General features: G+C 41.2%; 1 protein-coding gene across 1 annotated transcript; it reads left to right on the top strand.

The window, feature by feature from the left end:
- Nucleotides 1-234: 234 nt before the first annotated feature.
- LOC121325837 (hydrocephalus-inducing protein-like) lies at nucleotides 235-15,469 on the top strand. Its single transcript, XM_041268927.1, has 26 exons — nucleotides 235-277; nucleotides 772-967; nucleotides 1,264-1,375; nucleotides 1,665-1,919; nucleotides 2,295-2,440; nucleotides 2,529-2,747; nucleotides 2,933-3,093; nucleotides 3,269-3,381; nucleotides 3,520-3,745; nucleotides 3,894-4,115; nucleotides 4,396-4,534; nucleotides 4,879-5,044; nucleotides 5,423-5,570; nucleotides 6,001-6,208; nucleotides 6,538-6,759; nucleotides 6,950-7,113; nucleotides 8,211-8,409; nucleotides 8,741-8,899; nucleotides 9,321-9,601; nucleotides 10,053-10,272; nucleotides 10,678-10,890; nucleotides 11,120-11,283; nucleotides 11,574-11,724; nucleotides 11,967-12,197; nucleotides 12,521-12,745; nucleotides 12,971-15,469. Exons 2-26 carry the CDS (start codon nucleotides 803-805, stop codon nucleotides 13,451-13,453), a joined length of 4,992 nt encoding a protein of 1,663 aa, XP_041124861.1. The 5' UTR covers nucleotides 235-277; nucleotides 772-802; the 3' UTR covers nucleotides 13,454-15,469.
- The last annotated feature ends 3,748 nt before the right edge of the window (nucleotides 15,470-19,217 follow it).

Raw genomic sequence — 19,217 nt, forward strand, 5'->3', positions numbered from 1 at the left:
TTTTTTTCGTGCTTTTTTTTTTTTTTTTTGTTACTCTTTTTAAAGATTACTAATGTTTCCTTTGATGCAGAAAGATAGAACAGGTCCTCCCTATTATTTCTTTTAGGCTGCTGCTCGTATCACTGAAGTATTTGAAGTGGAACCCACGCGAATGAGTGTCCCGAGTCACTCACATTCATTTGCTGTGGTGACGTTCAAAAAAGCAACATCACCTCCTCCCCAAACTCTTGCAGAACTACCAGTGCATATTTGAAGCTGCCGTTGAAGGATTCACAAGGTATCCCGAAAGGCATGTCTCAAAACTATCATTTGTTTTCAGTCCATCAAACAATCAAAACCAAATCCAGTTGCCTCAATGCTACTACCAAGAATAATACAGTAGTAAAAAACTCCTGTTGTATTCAAACTGACTGAATGTGTTCGCTCTTTCCCATATACTTCCCTCTGTTGCTCACTATAAAGGCGAATATTTTTTAATACAACAGACTTCTTTTAAACGTGTTGATACTAACTACCTCCAACAAGGAATGGGAATTATTACTTAATAGAGAGTAAGTTACTACGTTGTCTGTAGCGTTTTCCTTATTTTAAAAGAGCTGTCACCTTGTGCAGTGGAGGGGATTTGAAAGTTTGCTATGCACACTTTTTCAGTAGAAGTGCCTCTGGATGATTGTACTGTGTATGGTTGGAAAGTATTGCTGTTCATTAGTGAGGCATAGCAAATATATTTGGAGTTGTATTGATGTGCAGCACAGTCCATGTGTCTTTTAGTTCCGGCTCTCCTACCAAGACAAAGTCATTGATGTTCGATATAGCAGGGGACGGGAACCTTCCTCGAGTGACTGTACTTCGCCCTTCACTGCGGAACGAGAAAGGAAACCCACTGCTGATATTCAGGCGCCTGCTGCTGGGGTGCTCTGAGAAACTGCCTCTCGTCCTGAAGAACGAAAGCAATGTCCCTGCCCAGGTGAGAGGAACAGCAGCCCTTTCACCATGAGAGGGATTGGGTTACAACGTTACTTTTTGTTTATATTGTGAAGTTTAGGGATATTGCAAAACCTTTTAGTAAATAAATTGGTCATTTAAATTGAAAAGCACCAGTATAAACTGTTATTGTTTCTTGCTGGTTCTTTAAATTATATGATTATTTTACAGTACATTATAGAATACAATAAATGTTAAAAGCAATCATAGACTAACCTGTGAGGCTAACTAACATATAAGCCAGTCCAATGTCAGCCAGCTGGTGATGTTCTTTTGTAGGTTAACATTGACCTGCTGGATGAGCATGGAGCATTCACTCTGCAAGCAGCTCCAAACACCCACTGTTCCTACATATCCCAGTCCAGGAAGGAGGATGACAGAATCGTGTCAGGTAAGAGTGTTCCTAAACCAACATTTACCCTGCCATTAGCCCAATTGAGATGCCAAACCTCAGGGTTTATTCAGCTGATCTAGAAGTTAATGGGTCTCAGTACAATCGTTGTTTAATTCATCAAAGCAGATCCTTCCCTGGTCTTTTTTTTTTTTTTAACAGAAAAAAAACACTAAAGAGCCTCAGTTGCACTGTTCAGTGTTTGCTTTTCATCATGTACATTTTCAGACAGGGTGGGTAATAGCATTGCGAGCTGTTCTGTACTAATTGTTTTTGCTGTTTTTGTCAGGGAGAAATGCACACACATCCTCGCTCATCCTGAGCCCTGGGCAATCTGCAGAGTTTGGGCTTCTGTTCAGCCCTTCGGCAGTTCAGCGCTACAAAGTGACCCTGCGTCTCCTGGTGGTCGACAACAAGTATGAAGAGACCATCGTCCAGCTGTTAGGAGAGGGATATCAGGATGAAATCACCCTGGATAACATCCACAAAGCTGGACAGACCTGGGACATTCCAGAGTTATTGATAGACCAGGACACAGAGGAAGGTAAGAGAACCAGTGAGTTCACAGCTGTGAATGAATGATGGGGATTCAGCAGTGATGCTGTGTGGCCTATATGGGCAAATACCTGTGTTTGATTAAAGCATACAAATCTGTATAGAAGTAAGTGAGAGCGGCAGAATACGTGATGCCTCATACAATGTGTATCACAGCCACAACTGCATAAATAATTAAAATAAGAATATCAGAACATCTTTGAGTTCCTGCCGCAATAACTGGACAAACACATACAAATCTATAAGTAATTTTATTTGTGCATAATATTCACAAATTAAGAAAACAAACACTGGACAATACAAACGTCCTCTGGCTCCTCCCCTGAGTAGTGGTATGACACTATACTTACCTGTTCTATTTCAGCAAACCATTCAGAACACGTTTACTTGGGATACTGTCACATTGGGAGAGCCTATCAGGAGACCTTCACTATGACCAATCACAGCAACGCAGACGCAGTGCGGTTCGAGTGGCCTGCGGACAGCTCACAGCTCAAGTTCTCCCCACAGGTTCTTTTGGCTGTTCATATTTTACTTGATGTTTTCAAACTTATATTTTGCAATGCTTTGTATTACATTTTTGTATACCCTTGCTTAGGTTGGACATCTCCATTCTGGCTGTGCAAAGGATATCACTATGACATTTCGGACTGAGACTCCGGTAACCCTCAGAGCTCAGCTAGTGAAGTGTAAGATCTCTAAGATATCCTTCCAGCAGCCTGTGGACCAGGTGCCAGACTGGGACAATAGACAGCGTACAGTTAAATGGGTGGACATCGGGAGACAAGCAGCAACACACAGGCCTGCCAAGAAAAAGGTAACCTCTTTATCTATCTGTCTATCTATCTATCTATCTATATTGCTGACATTTTTCATTTGGTACCAGGATTAGTGTCTACTTATATAAATGTAATATTTCTTGGATGTAAGGGAGTGATGTGAACAATAGAGCGCTCCAGGTTTTATTTTGGTGACTGTGTCTCTTAATTGGCTGTACCTCAGGTGATCGAGACTGACCCAGAGCCTGCGCACACTGTGCTGGAGAACACGACTCGGGAGCTGGCTCTGCGAGTCAGTGCTATCGCTGATTACGCCCAGTTCGAATGCAAAGCTGAAGCCATCCGCTTTAAAGACACCCTCCTCTTCCAGACTAGAGTCTTTGAGTGAGTGTGTGGCCATTGTGTTATTATTATTATACGAATAATATAATAATACTATTATTATCCTATTATTATTATTATTATTATCAAGTTATACCGTATTTCTCATCTACTGTTGAATACATTTGTTCAAGCTGTAGAGCATGGCAGTGTATAATTATTTTTTTTTCTCTTATAGATTCCAGATGATGAATAAAGGCAGTGTTCAGCTGGAGTTCTCCTGGCAGGTGTTAATGGAGAGCTATGGAAAGGGGGTCAGCTTCTCTGAGAAGCATACAAACTTACCAGAAGGTGAAGGACATTATCAGGCCTTTACAAAACTTAAATACCATTTACTCTAATTCATAAGTTATATGTTTGATTAACAAATACACTAACGAAGGTCACTAACGAAGTTTGAGTAGTCTGAACCAGAAAGTCTTTCCCCAGGTCAGGGCAATGGCACTCAGCCATTGAGTCGCTCAGGAAGTCGCTCAGGGAGCCGGCCAGTGAGCTCTTTGGAAAGTGTCTCACCCCTCCTCGCCGGGGACCCCGATCTGCCTCCCTTCACTGTGGAACCCAGCATTGGCATAATAGCAGCCAAGAAGAAGCAGGTCTTCCTGATCAAATTCTCCCCTCTGGAGGTGGCTGAGTTTGAGGGGCGGCTAGTCTGCAGGTCAGTTTCCACATGGCGCTTTATCAGGAAAATGTCTCGTTCAGACGGATCCTGATTTTTTTTTTTTTTTTTTTTTTTAAGAGACCAGAACGTTCTCCATTCACACCATTTAAGCCTCAGTCTTGTACGTTGTGATGTTGTGTTTCAGTATACCCAACCTGAAGGATGACCAGGGCCCAACCATGGCTGTAAAGGGCCGGAGCCTCCTCCCTTTCTGCCACTTTGACCTTGTGGACTCTGATTACATCAGCAGTAACCAGAGAGACCCTGAGCTTAGGGGCCCCCGTGGGGCACCTCCTAGGGCCACACTTGACCCTAACACCAGGGTCATCGAGTTCTTCTCTGTCGGACTCAACACAACCATCACTAGGTACTCCAACACTTCCTTCACACATATAACATAACGCAGCATCATTCCATAGAGACATGCTCTCCTGATTCAGTACTTCTTTGTAATATTACTAATACTACTGTTTCTTTTTTTTAATGATGATTGAGTGTTGAAGCAACAATTTGACATGTGACTGAAAACAATGTGGTCCCTCTCCGTACCATTCCGTACTGTTAGTTAGTATTGTGCTTGTTGGTTAGTAACCTGTACCGCAGCTCTGTTCCAAAAAAAGCCTTATTAGCACTCCTGTCTCTACCAGAACCTTCGACATCATGAACCCTACCAACGCAGCCTACTCATTCCAGTGGCGGTGCGACGATCCAGCGGATCTGAGGTTGCAGCCTGTGTTCCGGTGCCTGACAGAAAAGGGCACCATCAGGGCAGGCAAGAAAGTGGAGGTGTGTGCATGTTTGTCCGAGTTCTTCCACATTGTATTGCTCAATAGTTAATCAAAATAGCCTCTCAATCTTATAATGTTTGCTAAAAATAAAAACTGATCACATTATTTAAATGAATGTCAGTGTAATTAAGAAAACTTTGCTAGGATTTGAACCTTTGACTCCCAGTTATCCGCTCAAACTACTGGGCTGCCTATTAGCAATTATCACAGCATGTTAATAGGACGATCTGTGTTGTGAAAAGGAAGAAGCAGCTCAGAAAAAACAAAATCTAAATTTAATTTAGTTTAGCATTTAATTCACACATGTGAAGCCCTGGTTTTCATGACCTGTTCTTGTGTTAGAACACCTTTGAGTTTCTGCCGCAACAACTGGACACCGCAGAGTCTTTCTGGACCTTCCTGATTCCGGAACATAACATTGCTGTGCCTTTCCTGCTGGTGGGCCATGCAAGAGAGCCATCCGTGTACTTGGACCGATCCTACCTCAACTACAGATCTCTCCTTATTGGTAAGCTACACATTTTAATCACAGCCCTCTTAGATCAACCTTTAGGTACAGTAGATACCTTTGGACAATGCAACACCTTAATCTCCATATTGTCCATGCAATTGTAATAAAATGTCTGATGCCACCCCATTCTATATCCTTGGATACAGTTTATTCCAAATGATGTCACCATGCTGCTGTGAGTGTCTACCATTCTTCTAGAAGAGGCAAAGAAATGTGCCCCTAGCTTGTCTTTATATTGAGCTTGATTGAGCTTGTCTTTATATTCCTCTTCACTGTTGTCATCCAGTGTATGTTTGACAAAAACAAAATGAAGTGCTTCCTGTCTAATCTAATCATCCTTTAAATTTCCTTTCTAAACCTTATCATCATTTGCAGGTCTAGATGCCCATGAGACTGTGTACATAGTAAACAGTGAAGAAACAGCATTCAGCTTTTCATTCAGAGAGACCTCCCGGCACTCAGAGGGGTTCCAGGACAGTCTCACCTTGCAGCCAATGGAGGGTGTAGTGCCTCCTAAGAGCAGGTATAAAGGAGGCGGCTAGGGAACGCTGATTGTGCATCTTAGTATTCCTTTCTTGAAAAGTTGTATTCTTTCATGATGTTAAGCGTTTGTAATTGGTGCTGGATTGATAGCACTTTAGACCTAATACCTCTGTATACCCATAAAACAGGCTTCTCCAATAACTGTCTTGCCAATGCGCATCCTTTCAGTACACCCATTCTAAGGAGGGAAAGGCTAGTTTATTTTCTATGTCCAAGCAGTCATCAGGATGTCTGAAAACCTGGACTGAATTGCGGAAGTGACACCAGGCTAAAGAATTCACTTATTCTGCCGGTCAATCATATATTATTATTATTATTATTATTATTTTTATTATTATTTATTATTATTATTATTAATTATTTAAACAAAGCTCAAGGAAGGTGCATCACAAATTCTCACTATTGCCCAGGGTCCCGGTGGTAATCTCCTTTAACCCAACACACGAAGGCAAGGTGAACATTAACCTGATGTGTGACGTGAAGGGAAAAACCTTTCCTTTGACCATGAATGTGAAGGTGGACAGCTACTCCATGAATGCCAGTCTTCAATATGAGAAGACAGAGGGGGAATTGACCCAGTGCAGCCTGGACAAGGTCAATGAGATCAACTTCCAGCAGGTAAAGGATTGAGCCACAGACAGCCTCAGTATCATACACACATACCAAGCGGTTTCTGAATGAAGTCCACAGTAATGTGACAGCATGGGTATCGAAAGGATGTTAGAATAAAGTTTCATTTCAGATGCAGCATATACAGCAACATGAGCACTAACCCAACATGAGCACAAGGGCAGAAGTGTCTCAAATAAATGTTTATGTTAAACTTTTAAAATAGCCAGCCTTTTTTTATTGACAGCACTGCGCACTAGCTTTGTTATTAATTAATAATAACATAAAAGACGTTTTGACTAAAGTGTTTGTTTCATTACCTTAACCCTAAACTGCAGGTGGAGCTGAATGAGAAGGCGTATTGTAATTTCCTTGTCTCCAACACTGGCAAGTTCATCCTGGGCTTCCAGTGGGAGCTCTGGGGACCAAAGGAGTTGCTGCAATTCCTGAAGGTGGTTCCAGAGAACGGCAGTGTGGTGGTCGGCCAGCAGACTCGATCCACGCTCTATTTCTACCCCCAGCAGAGGTGTGTGCTGAAGGACGTCGGGCTCAAGCTCAAGGTATAACAGCACTGCGGGAAATTGGGATGCAGGGTGGTAACTGGTGCTATCATACTGCAGAGAAGGTCACATCTAATAACGCAATCATGTGCTTTGTGCCACATGTTGCAGTCATGCTGCTTTAGCCACCAGTGGTAACAGGAGCCTTTATGAGCTGTTTACTCATGTCCTGCCTCATGTTTCCTTGCAGATAAAGAACGGCCCTACATTTAACTGCATGCTGGCTGGTTCAGCTGTACCTCCTGGTGTCCATTTCTCATTCACCAAACACAACTTTGGGATGAATTTCATCGCTGGTCTGGTTCCCTGCTCACAGAAACTCATCATCACCAACAAGGGGGAGAAAGAGGCCAGGTAATGCTCAAAACACTGTTAAAGCAGGTTATAGTGAAATTGAATTGCTCATCTATCTGAAACATGCTTGAGAAGATGTAGGAGTACCAACTACAAAAAAAGTGTGCAGTAAAGGTATGTGATAACCCTTAAATCATAATTATATATATATATATAATATATATATATATATATATATTATATATAAGTATATATATATATATAGATACACATAATTACTTACATTAATAACAATTGTCAAGGTTGCAGTAGTAACACCCGCAGAAGGTGAAGTGTTTCTCTAAGACCCCAAGCCTGCATCACCGGGACACACATTGGCATCAATAATAAGTGGCATATGTATCGTGTCATGACAAATGTATTACTTGTCATGACACACATGCATCAACATATGAAATGAACTGAATAAGTAAAAGAAAAGCAATAGGCAAGTGTATGTTAATAAACTATAATAATAAACTGTCAAACTAAATTAACCCAGCACCCATACGCATGTAAAAAGATCTAGATTAATCATGAGCATGTGCAATATTCAAGACATGCACAAAATTTATTTAACAGAATGGTGAAGCAACTCACCAGAACGGGAAACACCAAATTGCTCAGCAACTTGTGTCTGATTCAGGTTTTTTTCAAGATCAGCAGTGTGTCAATGATAAACGGTGGCGTTCTGGAATGACTTAATAAACACAGTCCAGTGTGCAGGTCAAGACACTCTCGTGATAAACAAGTCACTTTTGAAAAAGATGAATAAAACCAATTGAATTATGTTGATGATAAGGTAGTTATTCAGGTTATTAAAACAGTACAGTATCAGCTAGCCAACGATCGTTAATCGTAGCCAAAAGGTTTTGTTTTTTAAACAAAGTTCCTGTTCCTTTAAGCAGAGCATTTAAAAGGGAAAAATGTGTTTCACCACAAGGGTGTTCCCTTAGGTGGAGTTTTCTCTTAGGAGGTGTTCCTATACGCTGAGACTACTATATATGGAAATCTATTACGTTACCTTTTTAATGTAAAATGAGATATCCATAGTAAAAAATAAACAAAAAAAACACTGTGAGCCTAGTGTAATTAAAGAGACCCCCCCTTATCCACAGCATTCAGTGTTTGTTCACCAATACTGCTTACCTGGTAGTGGGGCTTCTGTCTGAAGTGCTGCCCCCTGGAGGAGTGGTGGAAGTACCGATAACCTTCTACCCCAAAGAAGCCATCAAGTACCAGGAGAGGGTCACCTTTGAGATCAATGGGTTCACCAGGCAGAGCGTGGAGATCCTGGGTCAGGGCATTGAGATGAAGGTGAGAAGACTTCCACACTGGGGAACAAATTAACAACTACTCTCAGTCACTTACAATGGTCTAACAATGGCTTATTTCTATACATTTTACATCATGTTTGATTGGGAAATATTTACCTGGGTATAGTCAGATGTATTTTATGAGTAAATATCTGTTTCTTGGTTATACAGTATATTTCTGGTAACAGTAAATAAATACATAAATCTGTATTCCCCTTTTTAAATAATGCTGTCAAAAACCTATTTTGCTAAAATACAGTTGATAGGACTCAACAAGCCCAATGCCTTTTTATTGCTGATGGCCCATCCCTCCACTTTCTCTTTTCACTCAGGTTGAACTTGGGGACCCGAGACAGAAGGTGGTGAATCTTGGGGCTTTGCGAGTCGGGCAGACAGTGAAGAGATTGATTCCTCTGGTCAACAACAGCCATGTCCCCTTGACCTTTAACCTGGTTGTGAACCCTAACCAAGAGGCATTGATGGACCCTAAGGTACAAGATACAGTCGTCTTTAGAGCTTTGAGGCTAGGTACATACGCTGCTTCATCTGTGGAACTGGAAAAGAAAATAGAAGTCATTATTTATGTTACTTCTTAATGATTTCTACATTTTCAATGAATCTCACCCTGTGTTGATGCAGCACCTTCTCTCAATTCCTCTGTCTGTCTGTCCACATGTCTGTTTGATTAGGTGGGTAGTGAGATAGGTTGATGAATAGATGGCTTAAATAATAATTCATTGATTGACTGCCCTTTGGAAAACTTGCTCAGATCAAGCACCTCTGATTTTGCATACCAGTAAAACTTTTTGCACTCAGGATGTTACTCGCCAAAACAAATTCATTATCATTAATTCATTTAAAAAACAAGAAAACCTGCATCACCATTTTTAAACAAATCTACGTTTACTGCAGGTGTTCAGCATCAGTCCCCAGGGAGAGGTGACTCTTAAGGCCAGTGGGGGGCGCTGTCTTGTGGAAGTGGTGTTTTCCCCAAAACGCAGAGTGCCCCCCTTCACAGAGGAAGGGATGGTGGAATGGTGCGGGACGTCCCGCTCGCTGTTCATGCTGCGTGGGTGCTGCCAGGCGCTGGAGATTAGCTTGGATCAGGACTACATCCCTTTCGGGGCAGTGATCATGAACAGCCAGGCTTCCCGCAGGATTCTGATGCAAAATACAGGAGACATCGGAGCCAGGTAGAGACTGTTGTACAGTACATTGAAAAAGTAAAAAACGTTTTGGCACTAGACTAAGTAAAACTTTCATCTGCATTTTATCTTCTGATTCTGCCAGTAGATCTCCAATCCCATGGTATAACTCGGAGCTTTGGACCCGAGGAGCTTTTGTTTAGCCAAACTTTAATTTACACACGTTTATAATCAGAGAAAAAGGATATATTAATTATGCTGAAAAAAAACATTCTGTGAGGTTGAGTGTGTCCTGTGTCTGTGAGCATGTGCTATAGAGACTACATTGACATAATAGATCAAATGATGACGTTTCAATCAACAAATTTAGAAATCAAGTACATGGCTTAAAATGCATAGAATATAGAATTGAAATGTCATGTGTCAAGTTACCAAACATCTTGTGTCAAGTGAACGTCACAAACTTCAGATCTGTTTCCCGTTATCTTCTTTTGTTCAGCTTTAAGTGGGATGTGCAGAAATTTGCCCCTGACTTCTCAATCAGTCCGGTGGGAGGGTACATTTCCCCTGGAATGGAGGTGACCTTCGATTTGATCTTCAGCCCCCTCAAGCTGAGCCAGGACATCCGCTATGACAACCTGAGCTGCTACATCGAGGGAGGCAAGCCCCTCAAACTAACCCTGACTGGATCCTGTGTGATGGCACCAATAACCAAGGAGGTGAGCAGTTCTACACAACACCTGAGAATCAAATGTAGCACAGAGAACTGTCTAATAATAAAGCACTCTTTTGCAATGTCCATTTAATCACATAATCTTAAATGTCTGCTGGTATACTAAGCAAAAAAATGTACTGTTTGTCTTTCATTGCTAAAGTCGATGGAGTTGTTTAGAAGATTAAAAAAAAAATGTTTTATTGGATTTTGCAACACAAATTATATTAAAGTCAAAATTACATTAAAGTTAACATAGATTTTCAGGTATTATTCCCATGATACTCCACCTGAAATCCTACGAATGGGTGGCTGTGATATATTTTTTGACAGTGGTTTAAAGAGCCACTGGAGGATTTCGAGTGCTGGTTTACACTGCTCTTTGGTCTGACTGTCCAATTCTTTCTCCCAGGTGGTGAATTTTGTGTGCCAGGTCCGCACCCGGCAGTCCCAGGCGATCCTCCTGCAGAACAAAACGAACCAGCTGTGGAACCTGCGTCCAGTCATAGAGGGGGAGCAATGGAGCGGGCCGCCCTCTTTTGTTGTTGAGCCGCACCAACAGAACAAGCCCTACGAGATTACATACAGACCACTTACCATGACCCTTGATGGGAAGAAACATCAGGTAACGGGACATGTACCAGCTCCAGCACAAAGCTTGACCGTTCAATGACAAACAAACTACAATATAACTTGGAATGTTTTAGGGCTGTTATGCACACAGAAGATTATACGCCTTAAAGAGAAGCATGAAAATTCTTGTATCATTTTCTGTTTCAGTTATCACATCTCGGTGGCTTTTGTACACCACTGTGGCCTCATTAGAGCTGTGTTTGTGTTTCCCCCCCCACCAGGGCTCAATTTTCTTTGCCTTCCCCGATGGTACAGGACTGATCTATTTGTTGCAAGGCATTGCTGAACCGCCAAAGTCATCTGGCAACATCACCCGTGAGGTGCCCAGCAAGACATCCTACACTGAGCTCCTTCCCATTAGCAACTGGCTCCCCAAACCACAGCGGTAAGGTTGTGGGGGGAGATATGTTGAGAGGACAACAGGATTTCATGTAATGCTTTTAACATATCAAGCAGACCTTTTTTTATTGCTTTGTACAGTTCAGCTTTTGTTATTTTCGGTCTGACACAGACTTTCTGAACAATAATGGATTGGCAGAGTTTATTTTAGTGAATGAAACACACACATGCCTACTAAATGTACGCTGAGCTACTGAGCACCCCACAAGTGACTTGTCTGGCTGATCTCTGCATATTGTATTACAATAGTATGTGTTTTTTCTGTACCCCTTCCAGGTTCCGTGTTATAGTAGAATTGATCAAGCCTGATAAACTGGACTGTACAACTCTCCTAAAGGGCCTCGACTACATTGAGGTCCCCGCTTTATCCAAGAGGGACTACAAGCTCAACTTCTTCTCATACAAGGAGGGGCAGTTCAGTGCCAAGGTGGGAATCGGGGGTTGGTGGGGTTTTTATCTTGGTAAAACGAATGAAGCTTCCAAGTGCATTCTTTTAAAGAAAAAGATTTCATTATATTGAGCATGCATTTTCACGATGGGCATTTGCAATGGTACTTTCTTTTGTGTTCTTTTTAGGTCAAAGCACTCATTCTAAAATATTAAAGGTCAGGACGCGGTTACTAATTCATTGGGGATCCTATCATGACTTTTCTTTCCTTGGCTTCCAAGGTCACTTTCCGTAACGAGACATCCCAGGAGTATCTGTACTATAGTGTCAACTTCAAGGCCACACCCCCTGGTATAATTAGTACCATTGAGATGACATCACCGGTGCGCCAGTGCACGTCAGCCGTTGTTAAAGTGGACAACCCGCTGCTTATACCAGTCACCTTTACTACTGACTGTAAACTCCAAGACATCAACATCCCAACACATCTGACAGTTCCAGCCCAGTCAGAGGTAGGACCACACGGAGAACCACATTCAACCTGTAAACTACAGACCAATTACTCTGCTAGCAGAGTCTGGTGCTGATTCAGGATTTAATCAGGGGCAGAACTTAATACCAGCACCTTTAAATTGATAAACCTGCTTTTACGTGCTATACATCAATGTATTCATTTTGCTACACGGGTCAGTTAATCACCTCCTAAGTGCGTCAGTAAATACCGACAGGATTATTGCAAATTATTTAGATCAGTCACTATTAATGTAATTAAAATAGAGAACTAAATAGCATTCTGAAGTAGCATTCACATTGCGCTGACCCAATACCTTTCCAGGGCACTCTGATGTTTGAGTTCCAGCCTCTGAAATCGGGTGAAACCACGGGCCGGCTGACCCTGCAGCAGCATGACCTGGGCTTCTTCCAGTACGAGCTGGTCCTGAAGGCCCTGCCCGCCGGACCGGAGAAGCCAATGCACTTCCGCACCACGCTGGGCAGCAGCCACGCAATCAACGCCAAGTTTATCAACTTCTGTAGGATAAAGACTGAGTACACCTGCAAGGTAAGAGGAGAGAGGGAGAGGAAAAGAACAGCAGCCCACCCATTTTTATTTTGATTGTATTCACATTGTTTCTGTAATACTTAAACAGCATATCTGAATAGGCTAAAAAGCAACATTCATTTTAAAATGAAAAAAAAACTAAATGAAAGCAAGTGAATACTTGAATTCTTACAGAAATTTATAATCCACCTAATCCACTGTAATTCTTACCCTTTCCTCTTTCAGATCGACAGTCCTGACTTCCACCTGGAAAAGACCATTAGCGTGGCTCCAGGGTCCCAGGGGGGCACGGAGGTCAGTGTGGAGGTGATCTTCGAGCCCAGCCAGCTTGGGGAAACCCGGGGGGTCCTGAGTATCTCCTCTCCTGTCGGAGGAGATTACACCATCCCGCTGTACGGGACCTGCGGCCCTCCCAAAGCACAGGGCCCCTTCCCTATCCGGGCTGGCTCCACCACCTCCATCCCCTTCAAGAACGTCTTCCTTCAGACCACAGCCTTCTCCTTCCAGGTAGACAACCCAGCCTTCACGGTGAAGCCTCTGGAAACTGTCCGTTCCAAGAAGACCCACAGCGTGATCGTCTCCTTCGAGGGCAACCCCACCGGTGCCAAGACACCCATTAGCGGAAAAATGACCGTGTCCTGCCCTCGCTCCGAGGGGACTGGCCAGAGCATCAGCTGGGTGTATTACTTAAAGGGAGTCACTGTTTAACATGTCTTATGGCACTAATGTTGTAGTATTGCACCTAATGTTACTACATCTCAGGTAAGGTAGTCCTAATTGTTTATTCAATTTCTCTTTTTTTTATTCAAACAGGACCTAAATATTAAATTTAAGACATACTGTAATCCAAGTTAAATACATATATTGTTGAGGACCAAAATGTGTACTATAAGGGGGACCCAATGTATCACAATAGATTGCAGGTTCACATTACTATGATTTTACATAGAATTTCTGAATTGGTTAATTGTGTGTAACATGTATGACCATTTTGACCTGAATTCCAATCTTAGTTTAAGTAAATGCAGTACTGCATTGTGAACAAATATTTAGTTTCACATTTTTAAACATTTTGTGGCCCTTTGCTAAATGTCTAGATACTGTAGGTACACGTGCTATATTTATATTTATATTTTTGTGTTGGTAAAGGTATTTTTCACATTGTAGTATGTACAACCAGGGCATGTTAATGGTATTGCTTCTTCTTTTATGTGCATTTCACTGAATTAATAACAAATTAAATATTAATTGCAGCATCTAAAGGAATCTGTGTTCTCCTTTTTGAGAGACCTCTGGATGACAGCGGCATCCTTCCCAGTCCTTAGAAACTCGAACCTACATGGAACTAGATAAGACTGGGTCTATATTAATCATCAACAGTGGTGCTCCCATAAAACTCATAAATTGTCTCTATAAATTGTCTCTATCTCTGTACTATTTCCATTTCATGTGGTAATGTTAATTAGGGGGTCAGTAGATCACTCATACGCAGAGCTGCAATAATATCGTGTTAAAGGGCACTAGTGTATAGATCTGTTGCTGTTTACATCATTAAAATGAATCCCCATGATTTATCAATGGCTGAGCTGGAGATCCTAACTAACAGCAATAGAGTCTATTAGTGTTCACCTTTTAACCACACTAGTGTCTGATGCTGTTTGAGCTTCGGTATCAAACAGCATTAGCATACTTTCATGTCCTGCAAGTAATGATCTGTGTAAGGGCTCTTTTACATTGTACAGTATGTATTTCAGTAGTAAAGGTAAAAGTGTTTAACACACAAATATCCAGCCTCCATGGTATTGTAAGATGGACTTGAAACACTTGATCCTGGATCTTGCTATTGTTGTGTAGAGGGCTGCCCTTGCAATCTGCGTCAGGTGTAATTCCCGTTTTAACAGGTGTCTTGTATAAATGTTTGTGCCACTAGGTGGCAGCTTATCCCTAAAGGAATTTGTATGCGTTCCTAGTGGAAGGGTACTACACCTGTACTTGCACACTGAGCAGACTTTTCATAGTTGTTCTGGATGGGCATTCGAGGCATTTACAGCTTTAGGAATTGATTTTTTAAATTGTGATTCACTGCATTTATTCAAGGTTTTATTACTTTTGAGACTTTTATTTCTTTCCCCCACTATAAAAGTGATGATGTGATCGAGGGAGCCTTTAATTAGATTTTCTATCAGCAAGGAACGTTATAGCCTTTTAACAGTGTGCAATTCAAGGTTTTCATTTACTAGGGTTGGTCTTTTCAGAGATATACCGTTCCAGTGATCTACAGTTCCTAGTGACTGGAGATGGACCATGACGTTGCCCACAGAGTGAAAGCACTTACTCTATCAGTGAGGCATCTGGCAGTATTCAAATTGATTAGTTCACTGATTTCCCCCCAAAACAAAACTCGCTCCCCTTATCCACTATATTGATTTTTTAACTTTCTAAAAGCAATTGGTGATTCTGCAAATGACCGCTATTGTGACACTTAAGAGAATGCATTTTACTGTTTTTAACACACTGTTAAATAAACACTAGGATACAAACTGAGATGCTGTGGTTTAGTTAACTACCATCAGCACAGTGGTGTTCCAGTGACAAATGCCACTAGTTGGAGGTCAGTATTTATGTTGAGCTGAAGAGATATTGTTGTTTGACTGTACTGATTGCTGTCATTCTAATACATGTTTTTGGTTTGTTTTGTTTTTGATGCTAATCAGTCAAGTCTCTTGGAATAAAAGTTTCATCTGAGCAACGTGGTGACAGATTCTGTTTTACTGCAAACACTGACAGTGCACATTTTAAACGAGAAAATAAAATGCTTCCGGAATTCATCTGGGAATCATTTTGCTAAAGGCTCATTTAAGGCATCATTTGGAGCGATAAATCTCCATTGTTATAATCCTTAATGAACCCTGCAACTCTCCTCAGAAGAAACGTACTGCAGTTGTTTTGTCTTTCAGGCACCTCGTATCCAGCAGTACAGTATGTGCTTATAGGAACCCAACGTATACTAATGCAATCTGCTTTCTTTTGATCTGCAGCTCTCAAGTCTCATTTCTGTCCTTGTTTCACTTACAAAACAACAAGATTAAAGTGTGAAAACAATAGTTTAAATGAGGGAAGATTTAAAGTGTCAGGGAGCGAGTGCAGTTTGTTGGAATGTTGTGAACTGTGCAGTAATTTAGAGGTGTGATACAGTATAAACTCTGTGTAGGAAAGTGGAGGGGTATCTCAGGACAACCCAGGAGCGATTGCAGGGGTGTCATGTAAGATTTACAGCTAAGTGAGTCCAAAACATTTCATTTAATCTGAACATTCGTGATGCCAGTTCCCCTTATTTACAAAGATAAATGCTTCGACAGAACAGAACGGGGACATTTGAGATATGAAGGGGCATGCCCCCCTTCCAATCCACATTCTTACCAATGCCCCGCCTCTTTGCATAAATCAATTTAATATCCCCATTATAAATGCAAGTGATATACAATTGACAGAAACAGTAAATTGGTAAATAGGGATTTGTGTTTGCAATAATTGATCCCTGTCAGCTTTGCACTGGTGCATGTTATTCTGGAATCTAATGTCATTGTGAGAGAAATAGGCCTAGCGTGTTAAAATATGGACCAAATCCTGGCGGAGATTGGAGAGTATCCTGGGGCTGATGACTGAGAAGGGTTCATAAGTCCTGGGTATCTGCTTGAAATTTCATATCCACTAAACACCAATATGAGCAGCAGAGTGCCAGTGCTGATTGAGAGGTTGCCATTAGGAAGTGCAATAAGACAAGACTGCTTTCCAAAAAAGAAATAAACTGCAAATGATACCTGCCCCGAGGTATTACAAACGGTGACATCCTTTATAATATAGGTGGTGGGGGATTAAGCAAAGCCCAGATATTCTAACCCTAGTTAGAGGTCAAAGCACACTGCTACAATGTAATAGCGTGCATTTTATTGGTTTCATGTCAGAGTTTGCTCTATTAAAAAGTCATTTTTAAACTCCTTTTCATCTACTTAGTGACTAATCAGCAAAGGTATTGATTGAGCTTACCAGCAGTGTTGTGGTGTGGCACTCGGAAAGAGACAACTTCCTTGTTACCTGACCAACATCCTCATGCAAGAGGCTGAGAATTACAGTGAAGGCAGGCGATCCTTGGTGATTACGTTGTAAAATCCAGCGCTTTTATTGATCAGTCAATTATTACATGAAGATTCAAGTTTAAAAATAGTGTTGCATGGAGTATTAGTAATTTCTAAACTCCCAGTACCTAATATAAATCCTTTTATATAAACACAGTCTCTCCTATAACTGTTTTCTATATTCTTGTCTGGTGCGTATTCTCAAATAGTCCTGTGCTTTCTGTTCACTCACACTGTGTTTCTTATTATCACACACACACAAACACCCCTGCATGGCTTGCATCAGGAAAACAAAGAGAACTCTTATCTGTCGCTTGATTCACTAGCCTTTAAATACTGGAATAGAGTGTAGTAATATTAGATAAAGCAGTATGGGGTTGATGCAGTGTTCCTTTGCAATAGCATTAATTTACTAAGAGCATTTATTCTGTTTGTTTGTTTGCTTGTTTGCTTATATAGATATAGATATAGATATATATAGATAGATATAGATATATAGATATAGGGGGTGGGAGAGTGGGTGGAGCAGTTTCTGTGGTTACCTTGGCCTAATAACATTACAAGAAACCAAATCTTAAAATACACAGCATTTCAATAGATTTTTTTCATCTCACTCAGTCTTTACTATTTAAAATACATCACATAGAAAAAATAAAATAAAATAAAATAAAAACAGGCGCATCTGGTCATTTCTGTTAATTTAATAATGAGAACTGAAAACTATGCATGGAAATTCTATACCTTAATATGTATGTTAGGCAGCCAAAGAATACAGGTAAAAAGCACAGCGAAACATTGAAGAGTACAGTATAATATGCTGTGGTTTAACAAGACAAGAATGGCAAACCCTATAGAATTGGGTGAAATCTGTGTTCTAGAACTATAGGCATTAGTGAGTACTGAAACTAGAGTAATGTTAAAATAATGAAGGAGGGAGTGCAGGCTAAGGGCGCCCCCTGGTTTCTTATCACAGTCCTGAAACTGCTGGCAGCTCCTAACCCTAACAGGTTGCTATGGCAACCAGATTTCAGCGACTTCATTCCCATAGTGAGCTCTCTTCCGTCTTCACACGGTATTTCAAAGTAGCCGTGTTCTATACGGAATGTTTGTAATGATCATGTAATTAATAATGACTTTGGTTTCTTATGCATAATGCAGCTACATTTTTTTGCACCTTACTTATCTGTGCTTTACCAGGATGGACCGTTTCACCAGGCTTTACTACTTTCAGGAACTTTCATTGGCTGCTGCGTGCAGAATATATCGTCTGCAGTCACATGTGCATAATTGTACCATGTTAGATTTCCTACCTATGTATTTATTTTATAGTGCAGTTATGGGTTGTTTTTTTTTTTTTTCAAAGTTTTGGCAGGGTAACTTGAACTCCATAGAGATCCCACAAACTGTTTTGAACATTTCTAAAAATGAAATTTAAAAATTGTGACAGAAGGGCATATATGCTCAACACAAAGTGCAATGGACAGATGTGTTTGTACACATGAGCAGAGACTGAGAGCATCTCCCTAGATGACATTGGTTAGGGCTGGATTGTGAAAGAACACTCATTTTTAAAGTCACTTCAAATAATTCATTTTCTAAAGGTATATTTACTGATGTGCGTTTGATCAGAATATGATTAAAAGGTGTTCTCTTTAGAAGAAAACATTCAATTGCCTTTTTATATATGGTAACATATCTGTATGCACTAATAGACACTGGAAGCACCATGGCCCCACAACATTGTACTTGATCTGTTTTATTGTTATTCTTTTGTATAAAGTGCCCGGAGTTTTCTGCTGTCAAGTACTCTGTGCTGCGTGGTTCAGTGGATTCCAGTGTGCAATGTGTAGTTACAGTTCGCTCTATGAAGGTTGTACGGGTCAGCACAGAGTGGGCACCCCGCTGCTCCACAGCCAGCTGCCGCTTGTCTGGCAATGGGGTAATCAATGGAACATCATGAAAGCACAAGTTATAACTCGGCGACACACATCATTTCAGAGTAAAGCACAGTGTTTTTTACTGCATTTTTTATTGCATATTTCTGTGGCTTGTGGCTAATAGCCTCCTGACACCCCAGCCAAAAGATCTGATTGTTCAGCATAGCCTCCCACTGGGGCCGGCTAGTTAAAGGGCATTGGAGCCCTTTGGGCCTGTGTGTTTAATGCAAAAGGTCCATGCCTTCTTCCTGCAGTAGACTGTACAGGAACAGACAGACATGAACAACACACAATATGCACTGCTTAATGTCTCTGCCCTTTCTGTCCCTGAGTTTCCTGGACATTGAGTCAATGAGGGTCTGCATCACACCTTAATTCCCTGTATTGCAGATTTCCAGG

This window comes from Polyodon spathula, chromosome 13 (assembly GCF_017654505.1).
Source record: "Polyodon spathula isolate WHYD16114869_AA chromosome 13, ASM1765450v1, whole genome shotgun sequence".
NCBI classification, from domain to species: domain Eukaryota; kingdom Metazoa; phylum Chordata; class Actinopteri; order Acipenseriformes; family Polyodontidae; genus Polyodon; species Polyodon spathula.